The sequence below is a fragment of the Pygocentrus nattereri genome, chromosome 13 (assembly GCF_015220715.1).
Source record: "Pygocentrus nattereri isolate fPygNat1 chromosome 13, fPygNat1.pri, whole genome shotgun sequence".
Classification (NCBI taxonomy): domain Eukaryota; kingdom Metazoa; phylum Chordata; class Actinopteri; order Characiformes; family Serrasalmidae; genus Pygocentrus; species Pygocentrus nattereri.
Window position 1 is genome coordinate 27757699 of NC_051223.1, and position 21162 is coordinate 27778860.

The 21162-nt window shown below is 40.6% G+C and overlaps 1 protein-coding gene across 1 annotated transcript; it reads right to left on the reverse strand.

Moving 5' to 3' along the window:
* Nucleotides 1-2749: 2749 nt before the first annotated feature.
* On the reverse strand, nucleotides 2750-17846 carry foxn2b (forkhead box N2b). The gene is made up of 6 exons (XM_017703266.2): nucleotides 17683-17846; nucleotides 9566-10164; nucleotides 8271-8395; nucleotides 7837-7892; nucleotides 7356-7424; nucleotides 2750-5989 (listed from the first exon to the last, which is right to left on the reverse strand). The coding sequence occupies exons 1-6, from the start codon at nucleotides 17690-17692 to the stop codon at nucleotides 5631-5633; spliced, it is 1218 nt and encodes a 405-aa protein (XP_017558755.1). The 5' UTR covers nucleotides 17693-17846; the 3' UTR covers nucleotides 2750-5630.
* Nucleotides 17847-21162: the final 3316 nt, after the last annotated feature.

Below are 21162 nucleotides of genomic sequence, written 5' to 3' on the forward strand. Positions count from 1 at the left end.
CGAGCTCTGCTCACTCGCTGCACAGCCAGCAATTCGTTCTCCAGCTCTTCACTCAGACCAAATGACAGTTCAGGACTTTAGTGTAGTCTCATCTTCAGAGTTTGACCAAATGAGACCAAATGTAATCTTAAAAGTCTTCAGTTTGTGCACAAAGTAAGAAGTAAAAATGTTCAAATAGCTTGAGCGTCTCCCACAGCTGTCAAACTCGTTTAGCAACAGCGGTCAGTGGAGTGATACACTGTTTGTGACAAACGCTTCAGCTTGCATGGCCTGAACTAACTGTTGTATAATTACAAATATTTGCCTATAAAACCTACAAGGCATGTTTCAGCCTGGACTGTTTTTTGAACGAGGCACAGGGCAGCCAATCAGAACAGAGCTCATTTACAGTTGTAAAGACAGCAATGAAAACAGCCTGTTTAATACTGAGGGATAAAGAGAAGTTGGAAAATGGTCACATAGAAATCAAATGTTTTTGGTACAAAAGACCACACAAATGTTATAAGAGGACCTCAGCGTGGACGTGTATGATATGGGCCCTTTAAATGTGACAAAATATGACAGTTGCTTCTCCAGGATAAAATGCAGGGTATGAAGGTTAGCTCTTTGGTAAGGGCTTTAACCATCTATAATGCTCAGTAAGAAACATATTCAACTTCAAATGCGGTTGGTATTGAGTAGTTAGTATTGTCTTGACAGCAATGGCTGTTGTAAATTCAGAAACTGCATCTGCATTTGCACCAAAAGTGAAGCAAAAAGGTGGCAAAATCTCTCCATCATATCACTGTGATTATTGGACCTGTTGAAAGAAAATGACTGACTTGTATTTGCATAGAGGATGATGACCATGCTGTCTGTGTAATGCTGTGGGAATCATTTTCCATGTTTTCCTTCCACCATGGCAAGTCAATCAGGACTCATCTTGGCTTGGACAAGTGGACATGTAGATCTACATTAAGTGCTTAACTACTAAGTGGAATGGTCAATTATCCAGACATGTATTAGGCTTGAATTAAATTACACTGTGAGGAGGACCTGTCAGTAGATCTAATGGACAAAGAGCATTACACATTCCAAACTGTGTGATAACCTTTTTTGTGTAAGTAGCTGTTTCACATTACATAATTAATGGGTTAGAGATTAGGGTTATGTTCTGAATTAGGATTGAGATTACAGTTATGTTCTATCAGGTATGTGTATGCATATACAAAAAGTCATATAAATCTTGATATGAGCTCTAGCGTTAGGTGTAGCTTTAAGTGAGAGCAGCTTACCACATGTCCAGGAGAAAAAGAGGCTGCTCTTGTTTGAAGTTTTTTAAATTACTATTTTAATCTGATCTTTAATCTGACAGATTAGAAATACTATTTTTTTGCTCTTTCAGTATTAGATATATTTTAGGTATGTTACAAAATCAGCTTTGTATCAAATATTGTTTTTGTCATATCAAAACCTGGTAACCTCATTTTTTGTCCATTACATTGTGTAAACATTTCAGTGCAAACAGACTAAAAGAAATGGTTGAAAATTCCTTGGAATGAATCTTGTTCATTAATGCGTCTTCAATGTATTTTAGAGGCACAAGGTTTTGTTATTATAGCAACAACATGTAAAAAAAAAAACAATCTTAAAAAAGCATTTGTGAATTGTGATTTCATTAGCGGAGGCTTAGAAGAACAAAGTAATACAGGTATTCTGACATGGTCTCTTCAGTTCTGGAAATCTGTGATGTTGAATTGGCCGCATCTCATCTAAACAACAAACTGCAGAAAACTCTCCAGCTCTCTGTGTGAGGTTTATCACTAAAAAATGCCTCAGAGAAGGGATGTGGGGAGCACAAGCTCTTTAGTAACAGAACACTGCTGTACCTTGTCCTCTTCCCCTTATCACAAATCATTAGCACATCCAGTATGTTCAGTGTCACAGTAACCTCACAGCTAGAGCCAAGTCCAGATGATGGACCAGAAGAGACACACCTGTGTAGGGATAGAGACAGAGAAACAGAGACAGAACAGTACAGAAAAAGGGAGAAGTGTAGTCTAAAATACACTGAAAATACAGCTGAATTCATATTAAAAAATAAAAAAGCAACATTTCCAAATATTCTTGTTTACTTTATATTTGCCCCGTCCTTGTCCAAACTGACATGAAGCACAACCCTGAAGCACTGTATTTAGTTTATGGACCAGGCTAGGGGTCGTTCCAGCACAGCTTATCTCTGCACCTGCACTGGTTTTAGGCAACAAGCCTCTGTCTTGGTTGTTCATTTTCCTTTTTGGAAATTTTCAGTGTTTCAAAGCCTGTGTGGGAGTAAGGGATGTGTGTGGCAGCTGCAGCTGGACTCCATAGCCTGAGTACACACAGGAAGAGGAATCTGGTATGAAGATATGACTCAAGCACCAAGGCCTGAAGTTCAAGGCTGCAGGTCAAGGGCCTGGTGGACAGCGAACACCACACACAGAGAGCTAATGAGAAAAAAAACAAGCTCTGCACCAAATAATATCATCTACCAATGTATCTGTCTGCTTATCTATACACATTCCAAGCTATTACAAAGTGCCATTAATTGCTTGTGTCAAAGTATCACTTCCTCAATGATTTAGATATTTTACTAACTTTCCCCAGCAGGTGGCACTACTGCTCAATAAAAACAAATACCAAGCCTGATTTTAGTTTTTAGTTACAAATCATTCAAAGTCCTACTTCTCTACTTTACAATTATGCTTCTGAATCAAGAGAGAGACGACCATAAAAGAAACCTTTTTTATTCTGTAATACCATATATAATGCAACAATTGCATATCTTTGGCAAAAAATAAACTTTATAAACATTTTATTAACAGAGGTTAGCTTACAAAACCAAAAGGTTGAGTCTGTCAGACAGACATGGCAGACATATGTGAGCAAACTGATTGGATTGGCAGCTCTGAATCTGTGGAGCATAATAATGATAATAATAATAATAATAATAATAATAATAATAATAATAATAATAATAATAATAATAATAATAATAATAATAGGGAAATAACTATCACTCGCCTGTTTCTTTAATTTAATTCATTCACTGAATCTTTAATTCAATATTCCTGGTCTGGGAGAAGCAAGTGCCTGCTTTCATTACCTTCAAAGTACTACAGCTCTGCCCTCCACTAAACCCTCTCTAATAATACTTGCATTCTGTGTTATCACTATGTACAGATCAAGGGAAATTGGTAGCCTTGGTGAAAGAGGCTGGACAACAACTTCACAACAGCAGGCAGTTTAAAGGGAAATTCCATCGATTTTTAAAAACTTCCTCATAATTACATTGTTAAGATGTAAACAGGGTCATTCAGAGGTATATGATGTGAAGTGCTCCATTCTACAAAAAAAAACTGTTCACAGTGGTGATGACAGGAACTCAGCATCTGAAGTGTTTAATGCCTCTAAAATGCTACCTCACAGGAAGCTATTACATGAAATGGTTATAGATAAGCTGCCTGGTGCCTGAGACACTGTTTTACAATAATTTTATGAAAATCTTTTGGCCTACAACATATTAAAATCTATTAATGTCAGACAGGTACTTGCAGGGCGCTGTAGGCAAAATCTCCAGATATTCTTTTTGGACATACCACTATTTTACATTAGCAACTTCACAGATAAAAACTCAGAAGACACAGTTAGGTTCTCTTGCACAGTACACACTGCAACACCTGGTTTATATCACCACCATTATCAAAAATAAATAAATAAAAAAAGAGACTGTAAGTTTCTCTACAGTTAAACATTTCACATCAAACTCTGAATGAATACAAGAAGTATTAAATTATGGAGAAATGTTTAAAAAAAATAAAAAAAATCGATGTATACCCCCTTTTAGTAGCCGCTGTGTTAGTAGCTGCCTTTGTTCAATAGGCTCAGCAGTCATGTACCAGTTACTGGCCTGCCAGGTGCAGTGGCTGATTAACATGGTTTAATGTTAACTTAACTAGAAATAAATGGCAATGGTATTTAACTTACTCAGGCAGATTTAAAACCTGAATGCAACCTGAAACCCCTCAAAAAATTGCAGTGGTCAATAGTATCCTTGAGAATATTCCAAAGACATGAAGAGAAAAAAAAAAACAACAAAAAAACAAAAACAAAATAAGTTTGGACAAAGAGTCCATAAAGTCCAGTATAGAGTCTGCACTGTGCTCAGATCAGATCCACTCTTGGTCAGAAGAATATTCTGATCAGCATGCTGCAGTCATTTCTAACCTCGCTCAGCACCTCCGCCACACATTTCAACTTCCTCTCTCATCAGCTCAACTTCCTGTAAGTCAGTTCCCATGACTTCCTCCCAAAAAGAGCTGTAGAAACGTGTGTTTTTTCCTCTCTTGGCTGCCTCAGTCTGACCCACAGCCGCTTTTCTACCAGAGTCTCCATTGTCTCTGGTTTCCTCTCAAGCATAGAGAAATCTCTGGAGGTTGTATGTGCAGTGGAGCGCTAGGCTACCTCTCACTCAGAAGCAGCAGTTTTCACAGCTCCCACAACTGTCCACTCAGGGCTTTTTTTAGCTAGTCTTCTGTGACTGCTCTCAGAGCTCACACCAGAAAACAAGAAAAAGCCCCAGAAGCGGTTATTGATGATGATTATTATTTAAATGGCAGAGATTAAACAACTTAATGGGTTGGAGAACACAGAAAGAGGTCCTATCTGCCTCTCCATGTTGTCTCCTATGCTTGCTTTAACGCTAAAGCAACATTACTGTGAACTGGGAGTTAAATTGGTGAACGTGATGGCACATGACTACGCTGACTACACAGATAAATGGTGAATAAATACTGATGTGAATGTGCATGCAAAGAGCAACAGCTTTGCTTTCAGGCTGTTAATCTCCACAACTGCATGACACAATAACCATACTGCTCAGGAGGGCAGGATTACGGTGCTGATCCAATCAGGATGAACAGGAAAGTCACATGGTTTTGACATCATAGCTGTGACAGCACAGGGCTCCAGGGGACATGCCATCTTCACCAGACAAAATACAAAAAACAGCAGTACAAAAATAAAATAACTACAAGTATTTAGGTCAACTAATTATTGCATTTATCTTTGTATCGGATTTCGCAACCAAAGTCTTAAGATCCAAAATCAATGGCACTTTCATTTTTCTTTTTTCATATTTAGCATTTTTTCTTTATGATGAAGCCCAAGCCACTTGGGAGTCTGTGAAATCCATGCATTCATTCTCAGTATAAATAAGTTTGTGTTGTTTTTAGATGTGGAAGCATGCAAATCTCCTCTGGGTTAATCTTTTTTTGTTTGTTTTCCAACGTTCTCACACCCTTTTACTCTTACATAACTTATGTTGGTGGTGGTTTGTTGGAACGTCCATCTTTTCTTTTCTTCCATTCTTTTCTGTACAACAAAAGAAATTGTCACTATGGCTTTTCTCTCCTGTGTATGTGTTAGTATTGCCTAATTGATGAGATGACGAGGATATTTTGATCCAGGTTTTGAAGAAAAAAAAAAGAAAATCAAACAAACTAACTTCAAAAAGAAGAGAACCAGAGGAGAGAGGCCTGACAGGCCACAGAAACAAGTCACATATTAAGGGGTCAGGGGTAAAGGGGTCAGCAGGCTGGGGAATCTGGGGTTCATTTACTGTTGAGCTTTCTGCTCTTGCGTTTTGATGCGCCCAGACTGGTGCAAATGCCAGCCAGGTGCAGGAGAGATCCTGCTGCCTCCTTCAGCTCCTCGTCCACCTCGGGCCTGGACTCTTGTCTGGCCCGCTTCCCTGATGGATGACCCCAGGGTGTGTAATCACTGCTGTGGGCTGGACCCCTTCTCTCTTGCTCCACATGCGCAATCAGACTAGAGACTACAGCCTGGCAGCGAGGCATCTGCTGTGGTGAACGGGAAACAGAAGAGCTGCTGTAGGTGTGGTCCTGTTTTGGGTCCCGACTCACAACTACCAGGTCCCTGCGTGACAGGTCAATGGGCCCCTCTTGATCACCTGATACAAAGAGATTAAGATAAGAACAAATGGTGTTACAGTAGCTTAGGAGAATCAAAACTATAAATGCAAATGATACAAAGTCAAAAATGGACATATATATCATTCACATACACTGAGTGACAGTGTGTTGGGTACCCATTTTATAAGGCAAACCTTATAGTACACAAGTGCACTTTGCATGTATATATAATTATTAATTGTAGCCCATCTGCTGCTATGCACAATTAATAATTTATAAACCACTCTTTACCATCAATGCAAAGAGACCAACAGGGGACTATTGCTGACCAGATATTGCCAAAAGAGCACCGTGTTGACATGACTTAATGATGTAGCAGTGTACATTTCCACTCCAGCTGATGAAACACAGAGGAAGATGAAAATGTAGACTCAATATATGCATCAACGCTACGTCGGGACTGACGTTCCCAGGGGTATGGTGTGCGATGGGTGGGAGTAACTTCAGTTCTCATTAAATGGGCCACCAGCTGCATCTGATTATCGTCTCTAAACTCTTAGTACTATAATCATGTACAGTTGACAGAGGGCCGTCAAACTGTACCAAAAGTCAATCAAGGTTTGAATGCCTTGACTCACATTCAATGAGACTCTTGTCTTAAAAAATTAGATGCAAGTGCATAATTATCTCTGGAAATTTACACATAAGAGTAGTTGATGGAAACACTGAATAATTCATACTTTTTACTGACTTTTCTTTCTTTTTTCATTCCATAGTGGAAAAAATTGAGGTACCTTGCTTATAGCTAAAATAACCTGCTTGTAGCTAGAAATATTTTCCGAAATATTTTCGGCTGTTTTGGTATGTGGTATACGCAGAAAAACTAACACAGGGCAACTCTGTTGATTTTTTTTTCACCTTAACCTTCTAAGCTTCCGTACAACCCAGCAGTAACACAGAGGTTTTTAGAAATCCCAGCAACACTGCTGTGTCTGTTACACTTGTACCAGCATCACATACAATACCACACCACTACCATGTTGGTGTTACTTTACTGCTGTACTGAGAATGATACTCCCCTAAAACATATGATCAGCTGTGGTCCTGTGCTGGACCCTACGGCTAGGTAGGATAGTAAACAAATTGTGTATAGCAATAGATTTGTTACAGTGATGTAACTGTAAACCTACCAAGTGCACCTACATATGTGATAAAATGGCCAAAGAGTGTAGGTACAAAGTAGGTGTACATTATGAATTGGCAACTCAGTGTACATGCCTACAATGTGAATATGAAGTCACATTCATGTATAGAAAGTAAAATGGATGTAAGACAAAAAGAAGACAGGAGGGAATGGGAGGTGGCAGAATGATGTATGATATCTATATAATAATGTTCTCTTACATGGGTCAATGTTCTGCTCAGAGGCAGACTTTAAGAGCATCATTGCAGTGGCAGCATCAAAATCAGATTCTGAAAAGAGAAAGAAACATTGGATGGACACAGGTTTCAACTGTCAGTGCACTACACTGAGTGATTGTGTGTGTGTGTGTGTGTGTGTGTGAGTGTGTGTGTGTGTGTGTGTGTGTGTGTGTGTATGAGAGAGAGAGAGAGAGAGAGAGTGAATGAGTCACTTGAAGCCAGAGCGATCCCTCAGTACAAAAGCATCAGTGCCTTGGTTGTCAAGGTTACAAAATACAGGAGAGAGATGGCATTTGCGCTCAGTGTGGACCGGCAGAGATGAACTGAACAAAAGGAGCCGAGATGAGTGATATGCTTAAATGTGTAATGATACATTTGCTAATGGTGTGTGAAGGATATGACCCGCTTAAAGTCCTCCAGAACAGAACTAATGCACTGAGACGCAGTAGTCAAGTCCTCTTACCTTTCGTAGAGTATCCCTGCTCCAGGGTGAACAGGTGACGTGGAGGAGATGAGGCACTATGGTGAAAGCAAGAGGCAGGTATTACTTACACTGTATACAATATAGCACACTATGTCAGTATTGTCCAGTAGCTTTAGATAGGTGTGGTAAATACCAGGGGTGTAAATCTTTTTACAATGATTATACAATGATTCAGTTCAATTAGCGTTCTCCACATTTTCACCACAATTCAGTTAGATTATTTTGGTGTGATTCAAACAGACTTTTAAAAAATACCCTGAATAGACAAATGAGACTGGAATTACTATTTACACAGTAATGGAATGGATGTTTGTACAAATACATAGCGTTTTGTAATGAAACTTTTCATAAAAAAAACTTAGGTAAAATGCTAATTATTGCAATTTGGACAGTTTATTCCAAAGTGAATGTACCTGGGAGGAGAGGCAGGTGGGGTGTACAAGGCGTGTGCATTTGGGAAATGCTGTTTCTTCAGGGCTTGCATCAGAGTGGGCCGGAACTCAGGATGAACACACCACAGAGAGCCTTTCCCATTGGTCTGAATGAAAGAGGGGGAGGGGTTAAAATTCCAAGAAACCAGTCTGACATCAGCGAGCTAAGATTGGGACAGAGCTTTCAGGAAGCACTATGAGTAGATTTCGCTGTATGGTTTTTTCACTGCACACCTGTCCACAACAACAAGCTACAGCTTTATATTTTTTGTGAATCATAGGTAATATTTATACATACTTCAAAAGCCATAAATCATCCTCAGGCAGCACAACAGAACAGAACAGACCTTTACAGCATTTGCCTTTGTGTGTACATATGTGTCTGTACATGTGAGGGCACATTCTGGTGTGTGTTCGTAAAACAGGCTCATCACCTCTCTGAGGTGTGGTCCTGCAGGGGTGATATGACCTTGACTCAAATCACCAGCCGTGCTCATAAACAGGAAAGAGGAAACATCGCCATGGCAACAGACACCAGGCTGTTCCATATGAAACCCACAGATTCACACACTCACACAGACACATATTAAAGCAACACATTATCAAGGCATTTTGCTTTCTTCAGTTCACACCAAAATGAAATGTAAGTTCAGTTCTCCTGCACCTCTGCTTAATCAGTCATGCCTTACATCTGACAGCCTGCTTTAAAAAAGCCTAAAATCAACACTCGTCTGTTCCAGCCTTGCTATAAGCATGCTGCTCATTACAGTTCACATGACATGGTTAACTGAATGTGCTAGCTAAATTGCTATCACTATACCCTATATTAATTGCTGCCTTTATACTCTATATTAAGGGTCACAAATCTTATTTGCAAAAGGGCACTGTGGCTGCAAGTTTTCATTCCAACCAAGCAAGAACACACATATAGCTGAACAACTGTTTGAAGACTGAGCTGAACTAATTAAGTTTAACTTGAGCAAAAACCTGTAGCCACACCAGCCCCTTTGTATTTAAGACCTCTGCCTTATGTGGTTCCTAAACAGTAAGGTTAATTTAATAGAAAAGGGGTGACCATATCTTGTCCTGGAGTTCTACAACACTGCACAGTGTAGCAAGAAACCTAATTAAAAACACCTGATCCAGGTAATGAAGGCATCCAGAGGCATCTGAATATTAAAGCTAGGTATGTTGCACATTTACTCTCTAGGGTAGTAGATATTCAAGACCAAGACTGCGCACCCGATCATGCCCATTTCCCTCTGTGGTCCTCTTACCTTCCCTAGGCTTCGCTCAACCTTGCGGAAGCACTTGTTTAGGGACAGGTTGTGGCGCACCGAGTTCTTCCAGCCAGTGGGGGCACTAGAGAAATAAGGAAAGTGTTCCAGAATCCAGCCATAGATGTCTTTTACAGGAAGAGATTTGCTAGGAGACTGCTCAATAGCCATGTAGATGAGAAGCGAGAAGGAAAAAGGTGGCTTCGATTTGAGGGGATCTCTTTCACTGCCTGGACTTCCAGATGAAACAGAAGAAGAGGAGGATGAAGACAAACTGTGGCCATGGGGTGAACTAATACTGCCCTCAATGTCAAACAAGGGCCCACTGCAGGACTGGGCTTCAGGTCCTCCCAGAGTGAAGTTCTGCAAGAGATTCTCATGGAGCCAGTTCAGATTGGTCAACTCATCGTCCTCGGGCTCCGCCCTAGACACACCTGCCACTCCGGCAGGGCCAATTCGGTCCAGGCTAGTGGCCATAGGGCTGGAGGCGCTTTCTGCTTCTGGGAGAGTCCCTGCTCCACACACACCCTGAGATCCTGGAGATTCAGCTTTCTTATCTGGAGACATGCCGATTATTGGACCCATCAAACCGAGAGGATCTATGGAGGCAAATACAAGTGTTATTGAGATTCCAGTTTACAGAAAAAAGGGAAAATAGACTGACAGCAGGGTTACCATTAATAATTCATTTATACAGTCATACAGTTAGAAGTCATTAAATGGTCTTTAAATTAATTAACTGGAAGAGGTCACAAATTTCAGTGATGAGATAAATCACTGGTGTTTGCTTAACTCAAATATAAGCATATAAGATGTAAGAATTCTAATACAGTAAAAAACATGAAAACTGAACATTTGTTGTACAGTGCACTTAAAGGTAAAACTGCATCTACTATTTCCTCATTGGTCTCTTTTAAGGGTCTCTTCTTTAGCCAAAGAAGAATTAAGAAGAATATAATAGAATAGAACAGAAGTAGCAGTGGTATTCAGCGGAATAAGGACATTTTTAAAAAACAAAATACCAAAAGCTGAATCAGCTGTCGACTTTGGAATCAAAAATCGCATTAGATCTCAAACTGTTTATTTTAAACTCTATTATATGGTGTACAATAACTCAACAGTATTCAAGGGAAGGGCCATGGAAGGTGTGGTTTGAGGCTGTGGCAAAAAAAAAAAATCAAATTTGAGATAATCCTAAATTCTATTACGGAACCCTACGAGATCATGTGATATTTGCCATTTTCACTGGATTTGTCTCTGGACACTGTCAGCCGTTACGCCCGTCTTCTGCTCTCCTTGCCCTCTCCTTTCTTAGAAGAATTGAGAGGCTCTTGAGAGGATTTTCAAGACAAAGTTAAGGGCCTCTCAGGAATCTACTCAAGTGCCTGAAAGGACTGTGATCCTCTACTTCTGTTCTCAACAACACATTGGGTGTGTATTCAGGAGAAAAGCCTTGCAGGTTGAAGCAGTGTAGAAACATAGCACAAACCCCTGCGCCTACATTCAAGGCTCAGTAATGTCCTCTGCAAAACTGAGCAACAGAGAAGGACAAAGAGGTTGTGTGAGAGCCAGGCCACATCTCCCTGGTCATGGCCACAGGCAGCGAGGCAGCCCCAGACAGCCTGGAGGAACAGGAAGCCCCTGGAGTCCAGGAGAGAGACAACAGCCCAAGCAGACCAATCAGAGTGCTGCTCAGATGCAGACTAAATGGCTTCCTCTGATGGACAGCCACGGAAATCACAAAGAATACACTGATGAATAAATAATCAGCAGAAGCAAAGGAGGTTTGGCTGCAGGCGGAAAGTGACTGCCTCTCTTCTCTTCCTACCGGTACAACCACTCAAATGAGCCACTGCCATGGAAACCATACAGCACATCAATAAATAAATAATCACCTAAAGTGCTGCTCTGAATCTTTCTCACTCTCTCTCTCTCTATTCTACCTATCTCCTTCACTCTGTCCGTCTCTGTGTCTATCTCACTCTCTTTGGAAAATGGAGCAGGGGAGAAAGAAAGGGGAGGGGTGCTTCTTCCTCTTTCAAGACTTTTTTTCTAAAACACCCTAGACACAAGTAAAAAAAACCTCTTCCTGTTCATCTGAGAAACTCTTGTTGTTGACAAAATAATCAGCTAGAGCAGAGCATGAGAAAAACTATTTTCAGTTGATTACTCACACTCAAGGCTAAGCAGTCTTGGTTTAAACTTCGACATTGCCTCTTAAGGGGGAAAGAGGTACTTCGCAACAGCAGCTTATCCAGGTAACTGCATTTTGTAAAGAACCTGTACCATTTTTCACATTTTTAAAAATACAAGCAATTAGTGTATTACATACACATTGCTTCAAAACATATCATCCACTCCCCAGTCCATATATTTCATATATAGATAATAATCTGCAAAAACAGCTAGTTTTGAATTTGAAAACCAACACATTTATTTTTTGCTATTCAGCAAACAAGTTTATCTATGCCCATTTACATGAAAGTTATGAGCAGTGTTTCAGGCCTGACAATGCAGGGCAGCCAATGTGAATGTGAGGTCATTCACATATATCAGTCTTAAAAGCAGAGTAAATAAAACCGCCTCAATGATAAACTAGAAATTGGTTATGTGGTGGTTAAAGTGATCATGATTATTTTAGCTACACAAACCCATACAAGGTTTTTTTTTTTTTGGGGGGGGGGGGCACAACAAGAAAAATGTGGGATATGAGCCCTGCTTGTATTGGATGCCCTGCTTACCCTGTCTCTGATCTGATTCCGGCATCACATACTGGCTCTCGTTAACCTCCATTAGCAAGACAAAGCCAACCTGCTCCTGCAAGCTCATCAGCACATCTACAAGCTCTCCATCCACAAAAAGAGACAGTGCTAATGACAGCACTCAATGGTCCACAGCCACTTCAAACACAATCACACACAATGTCTATGGGTGGAGCATTTTCAAAAAACACACACACACACACACACACACACACACACACACACACACACACACACACACACACACACGCTCATTTGAATAGCCAACTTATTGGCATGGAACTTTCCAACAAATGCAACCACAAAGCAAGGCCTTACTGTTAAGAACTGCAGTCAACGGCACTGAATTACGTTCTTCCATTCTAACAGCAAAGTAAAATCCAACAACATTGAAAACTTATTATTTTCTAAAAATATCCAACATCCACCTATTCCCCCTTTCATCATCCAGCTCTGGCAACCTAATTTCCATCAATATTTAAGAGAGGATTAATGCACTGCTGAACTGCTTCTTTTACTCTGGGCTGGGGAAGCAATCGTTCGTTGGTAATAAAACAGCATGATGACACTCTGCGTGAAAAGTGCACTGCATGGTCTAGCATGTCTAATCAGCCCACCTCAACCAGAGGGTCTCTGTGAGAAACTCTTGCAAGGAAGATTTGCCGTTCTGCACGTTCTTATTGCCATCAGTACTGAGCTACAGAGCATCAGGCATGAGTCACTGGCTCCTGGTGTTTCAGTAAAGCGCTGAGAGAGTTGATCTGACAGCCCAGCAGGAAGGTCACCTACCCTCATTACACAGCAGCTGGAGATTAATAACTGTTATTGATACCAAAACTTTCTTCACTTACAAATTCATCCTGGATTTAGATATTTTCTTTGGCAGGGTCCCTGACACCAGGAAGGTGTCTGACAGAAACGAATGGATCTGTTGCCTTTCTTATGAAAAATTCTGCAAAGAATTCTGACAAACTTTGAAACTCTACTTAGTGGTGTTACGTTTACCCCTTGCTGCTTGTACAACACAAAATCTCTGTTTACCACAACACATGGTTACATTACAGAAACCAAGCTACTTAGCCACATTCAGAAGAAAGTGCTCTGAAATCTGAAAAGCAGTAATCCTAAACCTTGGGTACATTTTGTCAAAATGCCTTGGGTTTCTTTTTAAGGAGAAAGCAAAATATTACACAAAAAAAAAAACATTTTAAGTGTAGAACTTAAACTATACTTTGTGCTCCTAGTAGGTTCCATTTACTGACATGACCTGGACATTTAATTCATGAGGAGGCCTAGAGCTGTTAAACTTTAGATTGGAAGGTAATTTCAGCTGTACATATTTTTTGTTGAATTAAATTTGTTGAGCACAAATATCTCACTGACCCAAAATAAAGTCAAAACTAATGAGCATAATTTCAACACATGCAAAGTAGCTCAGTAACTAGCACTCATGTATCAACTGGACAGTGCAAAAGCTATTTCTACACACATTTCCTGTAGCACATAAACATTATTAAGTACACAAATATAATCAGTCGTAGCGCATGCTGTCCCACCAGCGTGCCGCCTGCTCCCCGTCCTGTGTCACTCTCACACTCTGCCATCTCAATTAAACACACCCAATTTATTCAGGCAGGAGTGACCTAAACAATGGGGACCATTGTAACCAGGGTGACACAGGGGCTACAAGGCTGGGGCTGGACCTTTGCATCAAGGCACCGCTTAACATTAGCATCACTGTTAATGGGCAGAGGGGCCCTGATGGCCCTGCCGGCTGCTCTAAAGACCTAAATCTTTCAGAGGGAAAGAGAGAGGGATGGTAGAGAAAGGGAGAAGACTGAGTACTCCAGGCTGAGCTGAGGGAGGGTGGGGGTTGGGGCGCGTTCAGGGGGCGACGCTACCTAGTCAAACTTGGGGGCTCACATTTGCAACAGAAATCAAGTGCAGCGCCTATATTTGATTACCACGCCCCAGTGTCACCACGTAGCCATGGCAACCAAAGCGTTCCAGCCTCCTGGGGATGTGAGTTGCACCTCTCAGTCTGTCGCTGAGGGCATGAGAAACAAAAAGAGGCTAACTGCAGATGAGAAATATGTGCAGCTGGGCCATAACGAGAAGATGGGAGGAGGAGGGGTCTCCAGACAAAGGACGCAGTCGTTACTTGGTTGGTGAAAGCTAGGACACAAGTCAGGCTTGCTTGTTGAGTTGTGACGTGTTTTGGAAGTGCAAAGTGGTTCACTTATATAAGTACCATGCAGGAGCATTAAAAAGACATTCATTCATTTTGCATTTTGACAAGCCAAAGCACCTGTTTAATATAAAAGACTGGAGTTATGACTACAGCCACCAAATGGCTATATTTAATAAAGAGCTTGATGCCATTTTTTCCAAGGATCCTTATCCCATCTAGAAAAAGAGAAGTGTAATAATTCAAAGATGTAGGTGATTCAGCCTTTGATTTAGAGGTGATAGTTTTCCAGCTACCATAATGGAGAATGTTAAACTAAATCTCCCGCTCTACATTTTTCAGTCACTGAGAGAAAGAACAAGAACACCAGAACATATCTGTCATTGTGAGAGTCATAATGAGACTAATTAATTTCCCGGCCTGGTGTCAGGAGAGCAGCAATAAGCAAGGGATCATTTGCTGTGCCCTACAAGAGCCCTCCAGAGAGCAGCAATAAAGAGGCGGCTATCGCGCTGTTCATTAATCCAGCATGGAAGTCAGATCTTGAGAAAAACACACTAGACAAATCCCTCTCTGAATCAACTGGCATTGCCATAAGAACATGGACTCAGTGACAAAGATCCGAATCTTTGAACTGTTAAACTGATGGACAGACATGGATGACCTTTCAGAAGTGAAATTAGCTCAATGGCAGTCAAATAAGTAAACCTAACCAAAGCTTAGAAACAACTTAGTAACAACACATTATACTGTAACATACTGCACTGTATTACTGTATCATGGCTAGTTTGTTAGCTCATGGCTTATATGTTAATCTGAGGCTAACAAATTAGTTCACGGCTATTCATTTGTAGCACAAAAACATCTCTTTTGTTTGAGGTTTATACGCGACTAAGAAATCATGGGCCTGGCTCACACAGCATGTTCTACCAAGACAGGACTCCTGACTAAGGTTTAGCTTCAAAAAAACAACAAATGCAGTCACAGTTAACTCATTTTATGATTATGGTTAACAACCTTCTCTGATAACATAGGAATAGATATTGGAGCTATGATAAATCCTTGTGCGCATGCACATGAAAGCAATAGGTTTATGACAAACAGCCGATCACGTGAAACATAAGTAGAGTGGCTTATTTTTGAAAGAAGGAAAATTAAGTGATAATACATATATACGCAGAAAGCAAAGCATTAATTATAGACAGCAATACTATCATCACAGACACCATGTTAGTGCTTATTGGAGTAATAACTGCTTTATATTCTTGATATCTGCATTTTCTCTACTGAGAAGTGACATTTTTCATGTAACCAACAGCACAAATATCACAATGGACAAAAGTCACCCCAAAAGCACCAGGGGTGCCCACTATCAGAAGGCTCTCCCTGATTGGTCTAAGGGCTGTTTATGATCCCAGATTTAACCTGCCTAGGAGCAGGTTAGGTGTGCAGTATAACTTGTTGAGGTGATGGAAACCTGGTAAAAAGTGATCCACCATTGTCCATCCATCCATCCATTTTCTAAGCCGCTTCTCCGTCAGGGTCGCGGGGGGATGCTGGAGCCTATCCCGGCAGTGATCCACCATTGTGAGACAGAAAATTCAGGGTTATATTGAACTAAGTATAAAGTACGCTGGAATCTTGCTTTCTGAGACGCATGTCTTAATGGATCAGGCAAAACTCTCAGTGCCACAATATTGTACTTTCATAATGCTAAATAATCAAATAAATTGAAAAGAAGCATTAACTGCACATTTTCTGGAATTTGTTTTGGAAAAAGGTACTGAATCCAGACACTTCATAACATACTGCAGTGAAACATGACTTTTGTTCATTGTTCAAACAGTACCATTGATGAACTAGACTATCATGAAGAATCCACACTATCCTACAACAACACTGAACCCTGGAGCCTCCTGAACTGCCCGGGTGAAATGACCAACTCTTGTTTGTAGGTGTTTGTGTGTTTACAGAGCGGGCTGTTGAAGTGGATACTCTCTCGGCCATGAAAGCAGAACTCTATGCGCTGGTCATGTGACAGGAGTTGTCTGCTCGTCCTGCCCAGCTATGAGCTCCTTCTGACCACGTGTCAGTGTCACTCATACGAACATAATCAGGCCAGCCTGCCGGATACGCTGCCTGCTCGAGCGGACAGCACATTTTGTTATCAAGAGCTCAGTTTCACCTTCACTTTAAAATGCCGCGTGGCATTGAAAGGCCACCGATATTAGACAACCACACGAATAGAGAAACAAAAAGTAACAATAGTGGCCCCCACCCTCCACTCTCCTCTTACATAGTCGCCCTAGATTCTCACCACTCGAAACAAAATGGACAGCACTGTAACCTTCACTAATAACCTTTCAGATATACAAGCCTACCCCCTTTTTCCGTAGTATTTTCGTGTCTGCTCGACGGACATGCTATTCAGCTTTCTTAATAGATGATGAGTCAACAAAATAAAGTAGCTAAAGTACTTAAACGTGACTTCCGTCGACCACCTTGACGCACACTGAACCGTAACCCACCGTTAAGTGTTCAATAAACGATGTGTGTATAGTTATGACTCTCAAAAAGGACAAAAACGACAAAAACACACAAAACAGCAGCCGAAGGCTCTGGGACCAGGTCGAGCTAAGCTAAGCTAGCTCTCGTAGCATAAGAGCTAATGCGTGGCTTCTTCAGAGAAACGACGTTCAGTTCGCGTTAAAATAGCTTTTGCTGCATAACATTCTTTGTCCGAACACTATCGAAATATATACCTAACCACGTATTTAAACACATTTACATGTACAGTTTTATTTTTGTTGCTGACTGGCTGAACGTGTTGTGTAAGCTTAAAGGCAAAGCGTGTGCATTCCAGTGAGTCAACTTAGTTAACGCTAGCTAGCTGGATCACATGGTCCGAAATTCGGGGGATTCTTTTACAGTGAAACAAAACAGACGTAAAATCGCTCGGTAACGTTACAGGCACTCCAGAAGGAAAGTACGCCGAATAAACATCGAGCCGAGCACCTGGACATTCGCCGAAGCCCACAGTTAACTGTGTGGGGTTTATATATCACAGGTCATGTTGTCGTTGTGTGAAACGTGTTATTCAGAGCAGCCCGTGTCGAAACAGGCAGGCTCACATTTATCAGAGGAGTAATGAAGAGACGGTCACTTACACTCGTGCATTCTAAGGTCGTGTCCGCCGACGGAGCCTCGCTGCGTTCATGCAGTCGCCTTCTCTTTCTCTCTCGTGTTGTGCTGTGTGTCTGTGTGTGTAAGTGCGTGAATGTGTGTGTGTCAAAAGATCAGCAGCTGCTTCCTCCATGCACGCAGCGCGGCGCAGAGATCACGCTGCACAGCAACGCTACCATACTCCCCCCGCTGTCGCCAAGGCAACAGGGCCACTTCAGCCAATCACAGCGCTGCTCTCCGATCTCCCCTGACAACTGCCGCAGCGCGGTAGCACTTTTTTTTTTTTTTTTTTAGCAAACCTAAGCAGTCGCTGCCCGCCGTACACTCCATGTTGGCACCAAGCTTTGCGGCTTCTTTTTTACCTTACGCTTCGGAAAGTTTTAACATTATATCTCATCGTACATTAGCAGACCCGGTCATATCGACACACCAGTCAGCAGAAATACAGTTAAATCGGGCCGCGTGACGTCACGCGTTCCGCGATCACATCTGTCGCTTTTCTTGTTACATTCTTTATTCACAAATGCAAATTCAGTAAAAAGAGGCCTCGTGTTGTTAGTCCACATCTTGGAATCCAAACACTATTTTATGGCAATCGAACCTTTGAAGAAGAAAAACGCAATAAAACTATTTTTTCCCCTCTTCATAGTGTTTTCACTTCATGCATGTAACTTTTCCCCTCTCCCAACAATGCTTCTTTGTATTGTTGTGACCCAATAAAAACTAATCAAAAACGAATATTTCACTCTAATAAAGAAAAAAAAGAGAATACGTGTCGTTGCTTTCAGCGTTTATGTAGTTTATGTGTGACATAACTCACTATTCCTGCACATATTACCGTTCAGGGAATGTTTAGCTCTGAAGGAGAGGCCCTGACTCTATTCTCGTGACGTAATTCGGCGGGGGAAGTCCTGGAGGCAGCGCCTGAAATGGAATTTCGCGTCGTGACGTAGAATCGTTCTAGCGTTTAGCCGCCAAACTTACATAAGTGCTGTGCTGCTTTTAATGGCTTAGGCTGGGGTGGACGGAGATAACACATTGTGAGCCTGCATAGTGACCCAGTCACCCAGTCATTATCTCCCCTTCAGTCCTCCTATTTAGAGGTCAGTTCAGAATTTAGTCTCAGATTGAAACCCGGAAAATAAAGTATTTCTATAGACGGAAAGTGTCAACACTGCAATAAACACAAGAGGCATCTTGAAATCTAATTCAATATCCATCATTAAGAAGTCACATTTTCAAATGTGGCCTTATAGACAGTATCTACTGCAGACAGCAGTACCAGTAGTCCGAGGTGTTTTATCTTCTATATATGTTGCCTCCCACTGTGGAATGATTGATTCTGTGGTGAGGGGAGTGGGGTATAGGGGGCTATAAGAGGGGGGTTAGTAAGCAGATGTTTGTCTGCTTCTGCAGAGGGCAATGAGGACAGATGGGTGCTGGCTTAAGGTTGCATTAACAGGGCAAAACATACATAAAATATGCACATGAAGTCTGGGGGACTAAAAGAGAAGAATTCAAGGCACCTCAAACTCTTGTTTCAACGTCACCAGAGAAACCAAAAGTCGAAAAAGGCAGTTAATTATCATATTCTAATTTTCCCGATGAAAAAGGACCATTACAGATCATTAGGATTAAAACATTTGCTTTCTAATGGAAATTGGCTTGAGGGTTTCCAATAGACACCACTAGTCTTCTGTAGAACAGCTTTAGATCCCATTAGGAAAACATTAAATGCATTTACAAAAAGCCACTGGTCACCTGTTAAACCTTTAGGATCCTTTACTTTGTGATCCTAACACACTACAAAAGCCAAAACACATTACACAACCACCAGGAACCAACAGAAACAAAATTTTTTTTTTTTTCAGCAGGTTTGCTTATTCGTAGGTTTATTTTTCCAGAAATATTTGAAAGCATTAATGCACTTCTTTTCTGTTGCTTAACTCAAATTACTTTCTTTCTGATATTGACAGCATAGTTTACTTTTTATGAATATCAAAGAATGGCTTGTGCATGAGTTGGTACACAGAGAAGTTAGGCTCACTTTGAAGGCACTAGTTAGTTAAATATTCAAACTGCTGGGCCAATACAACTCGTGTCCACAGATTAGCAGCTCAAGGCCAAGAGCATGTGCAAACAATTCATGTTCCCATTCAATGAAGCACTACTCTGTGCCAGTAATGACCATTTGTCTAATTGAAAAGCACTTACAATGGAAAATGATAATTGTCTTGAAAGGGCCCGTATTCTGCATCTTCACCAGTATTTTATTTTGACATTTTCTTACAATGTTTGTGTAGTTTTATGTACTAAGAAGTCTCAAATCATTTTGACATGACATTAATTTTCCATCCTCATTTTATACCTTGACATTTTTGTTTCTGTCCCTTTTAAACTGAGATACGTAAATGACCTCGTGCATTATTCAATGAGCAGTCTTGCAGTTGAAATATTCCTTATAACTTCACTGTGAATGGGCAGAGCTGAACTGCTGAACACAATGAACTGAATAGATTAATACATTTAAATGTGTTGGTTTTGTTTACCTCACAAAAACAATGAACTCAATGTGGGCTGTTTCTGTCACTTAGATAAAAAATATACTTAATGCTATCTGATATGACAAGCTGAATAGATTTGTTTGGAGTATTATCTTGATGAAAAAAAGTTAAGGCTAAATTTTACTGTCTGGAAGAAATAGCAGTCCAGTCCCAAACATAAGGTTTGTTATAATCTAAATGAAAGTCTTGCTTATTTAATAGATTACTGCTTTTTAGATTAATAGATTAAGGGCAAGCCCTTGTTTCATATTAATAAAAGCATAGTTGCTATTTTTGCTATATTTTAATGTACACAACAGAGGAAAAAAAAAAACTAATACCATTTAGTGGTGTACTGAAATTTAAGTGAAGCTAAATGATGTAAAACCTCATCACACAATTGAAACAAGGTTATCCCAGGAAAGGCAATGGCAATTTTAAGGAAAAAGAAGTCCAAATAAATTGAAAAGCCACAAAGCTTCTTTTGGTTTCCTAAAGGACCAAGCTCTTATAAGAGACTTGTGAGCATGAAGAACCTCTGAAAGGCTTTAAAAATCTTCACAGAACAGGTCTTTTCAAAAAACAAAAACACACACAAAAAAAAGCTTTTTTTTTCCTTCTATGGCATCATGCAAAGAAACCTTCCTGGCACCTTAAAGAGTGTACATATTCACCCAATAAAAATAAATATGAGTACTGATAATGTTTGTGTCATCGATGATTAATCACATTGCAATTAAACTGATTTCCATCAGTCAACACAGGCTCTGTTGGAGAATTTGAAGGGCCCTAATTCAATTTGTTTGCCCAGAGAATATTCATATTTACCAGAGAATTGAGAAAAGCAGAGGCTTTATGAATTGAGTCAATAACAACCTACGTGTCTCTATCAGTTACAGGATAACCCGCTGAGACAAGCAG

What these genes read in the sequence shown, in the direction of transcription:
- foxn2b (XM_017703266.2), bottom strand. An exon ending in TTGAGCGAAGCCTAGGGAAG is followed by an intron (nt 8,396 to 9,565) that starts GTAAGAGGACCA and finishes TCTTTCATTCAG; the next exon opens with ACCAATGGGAAAGGCTCTCT. An exon ending in CCACCTGCCTCTCCTCCCAG is followed by an intron (nt 7,893 to 8,270) that starts GTACATTCACTT and finishes CTTTCACCATAG; the next exon opens with TGCCTCATCTCCTCCACGTC.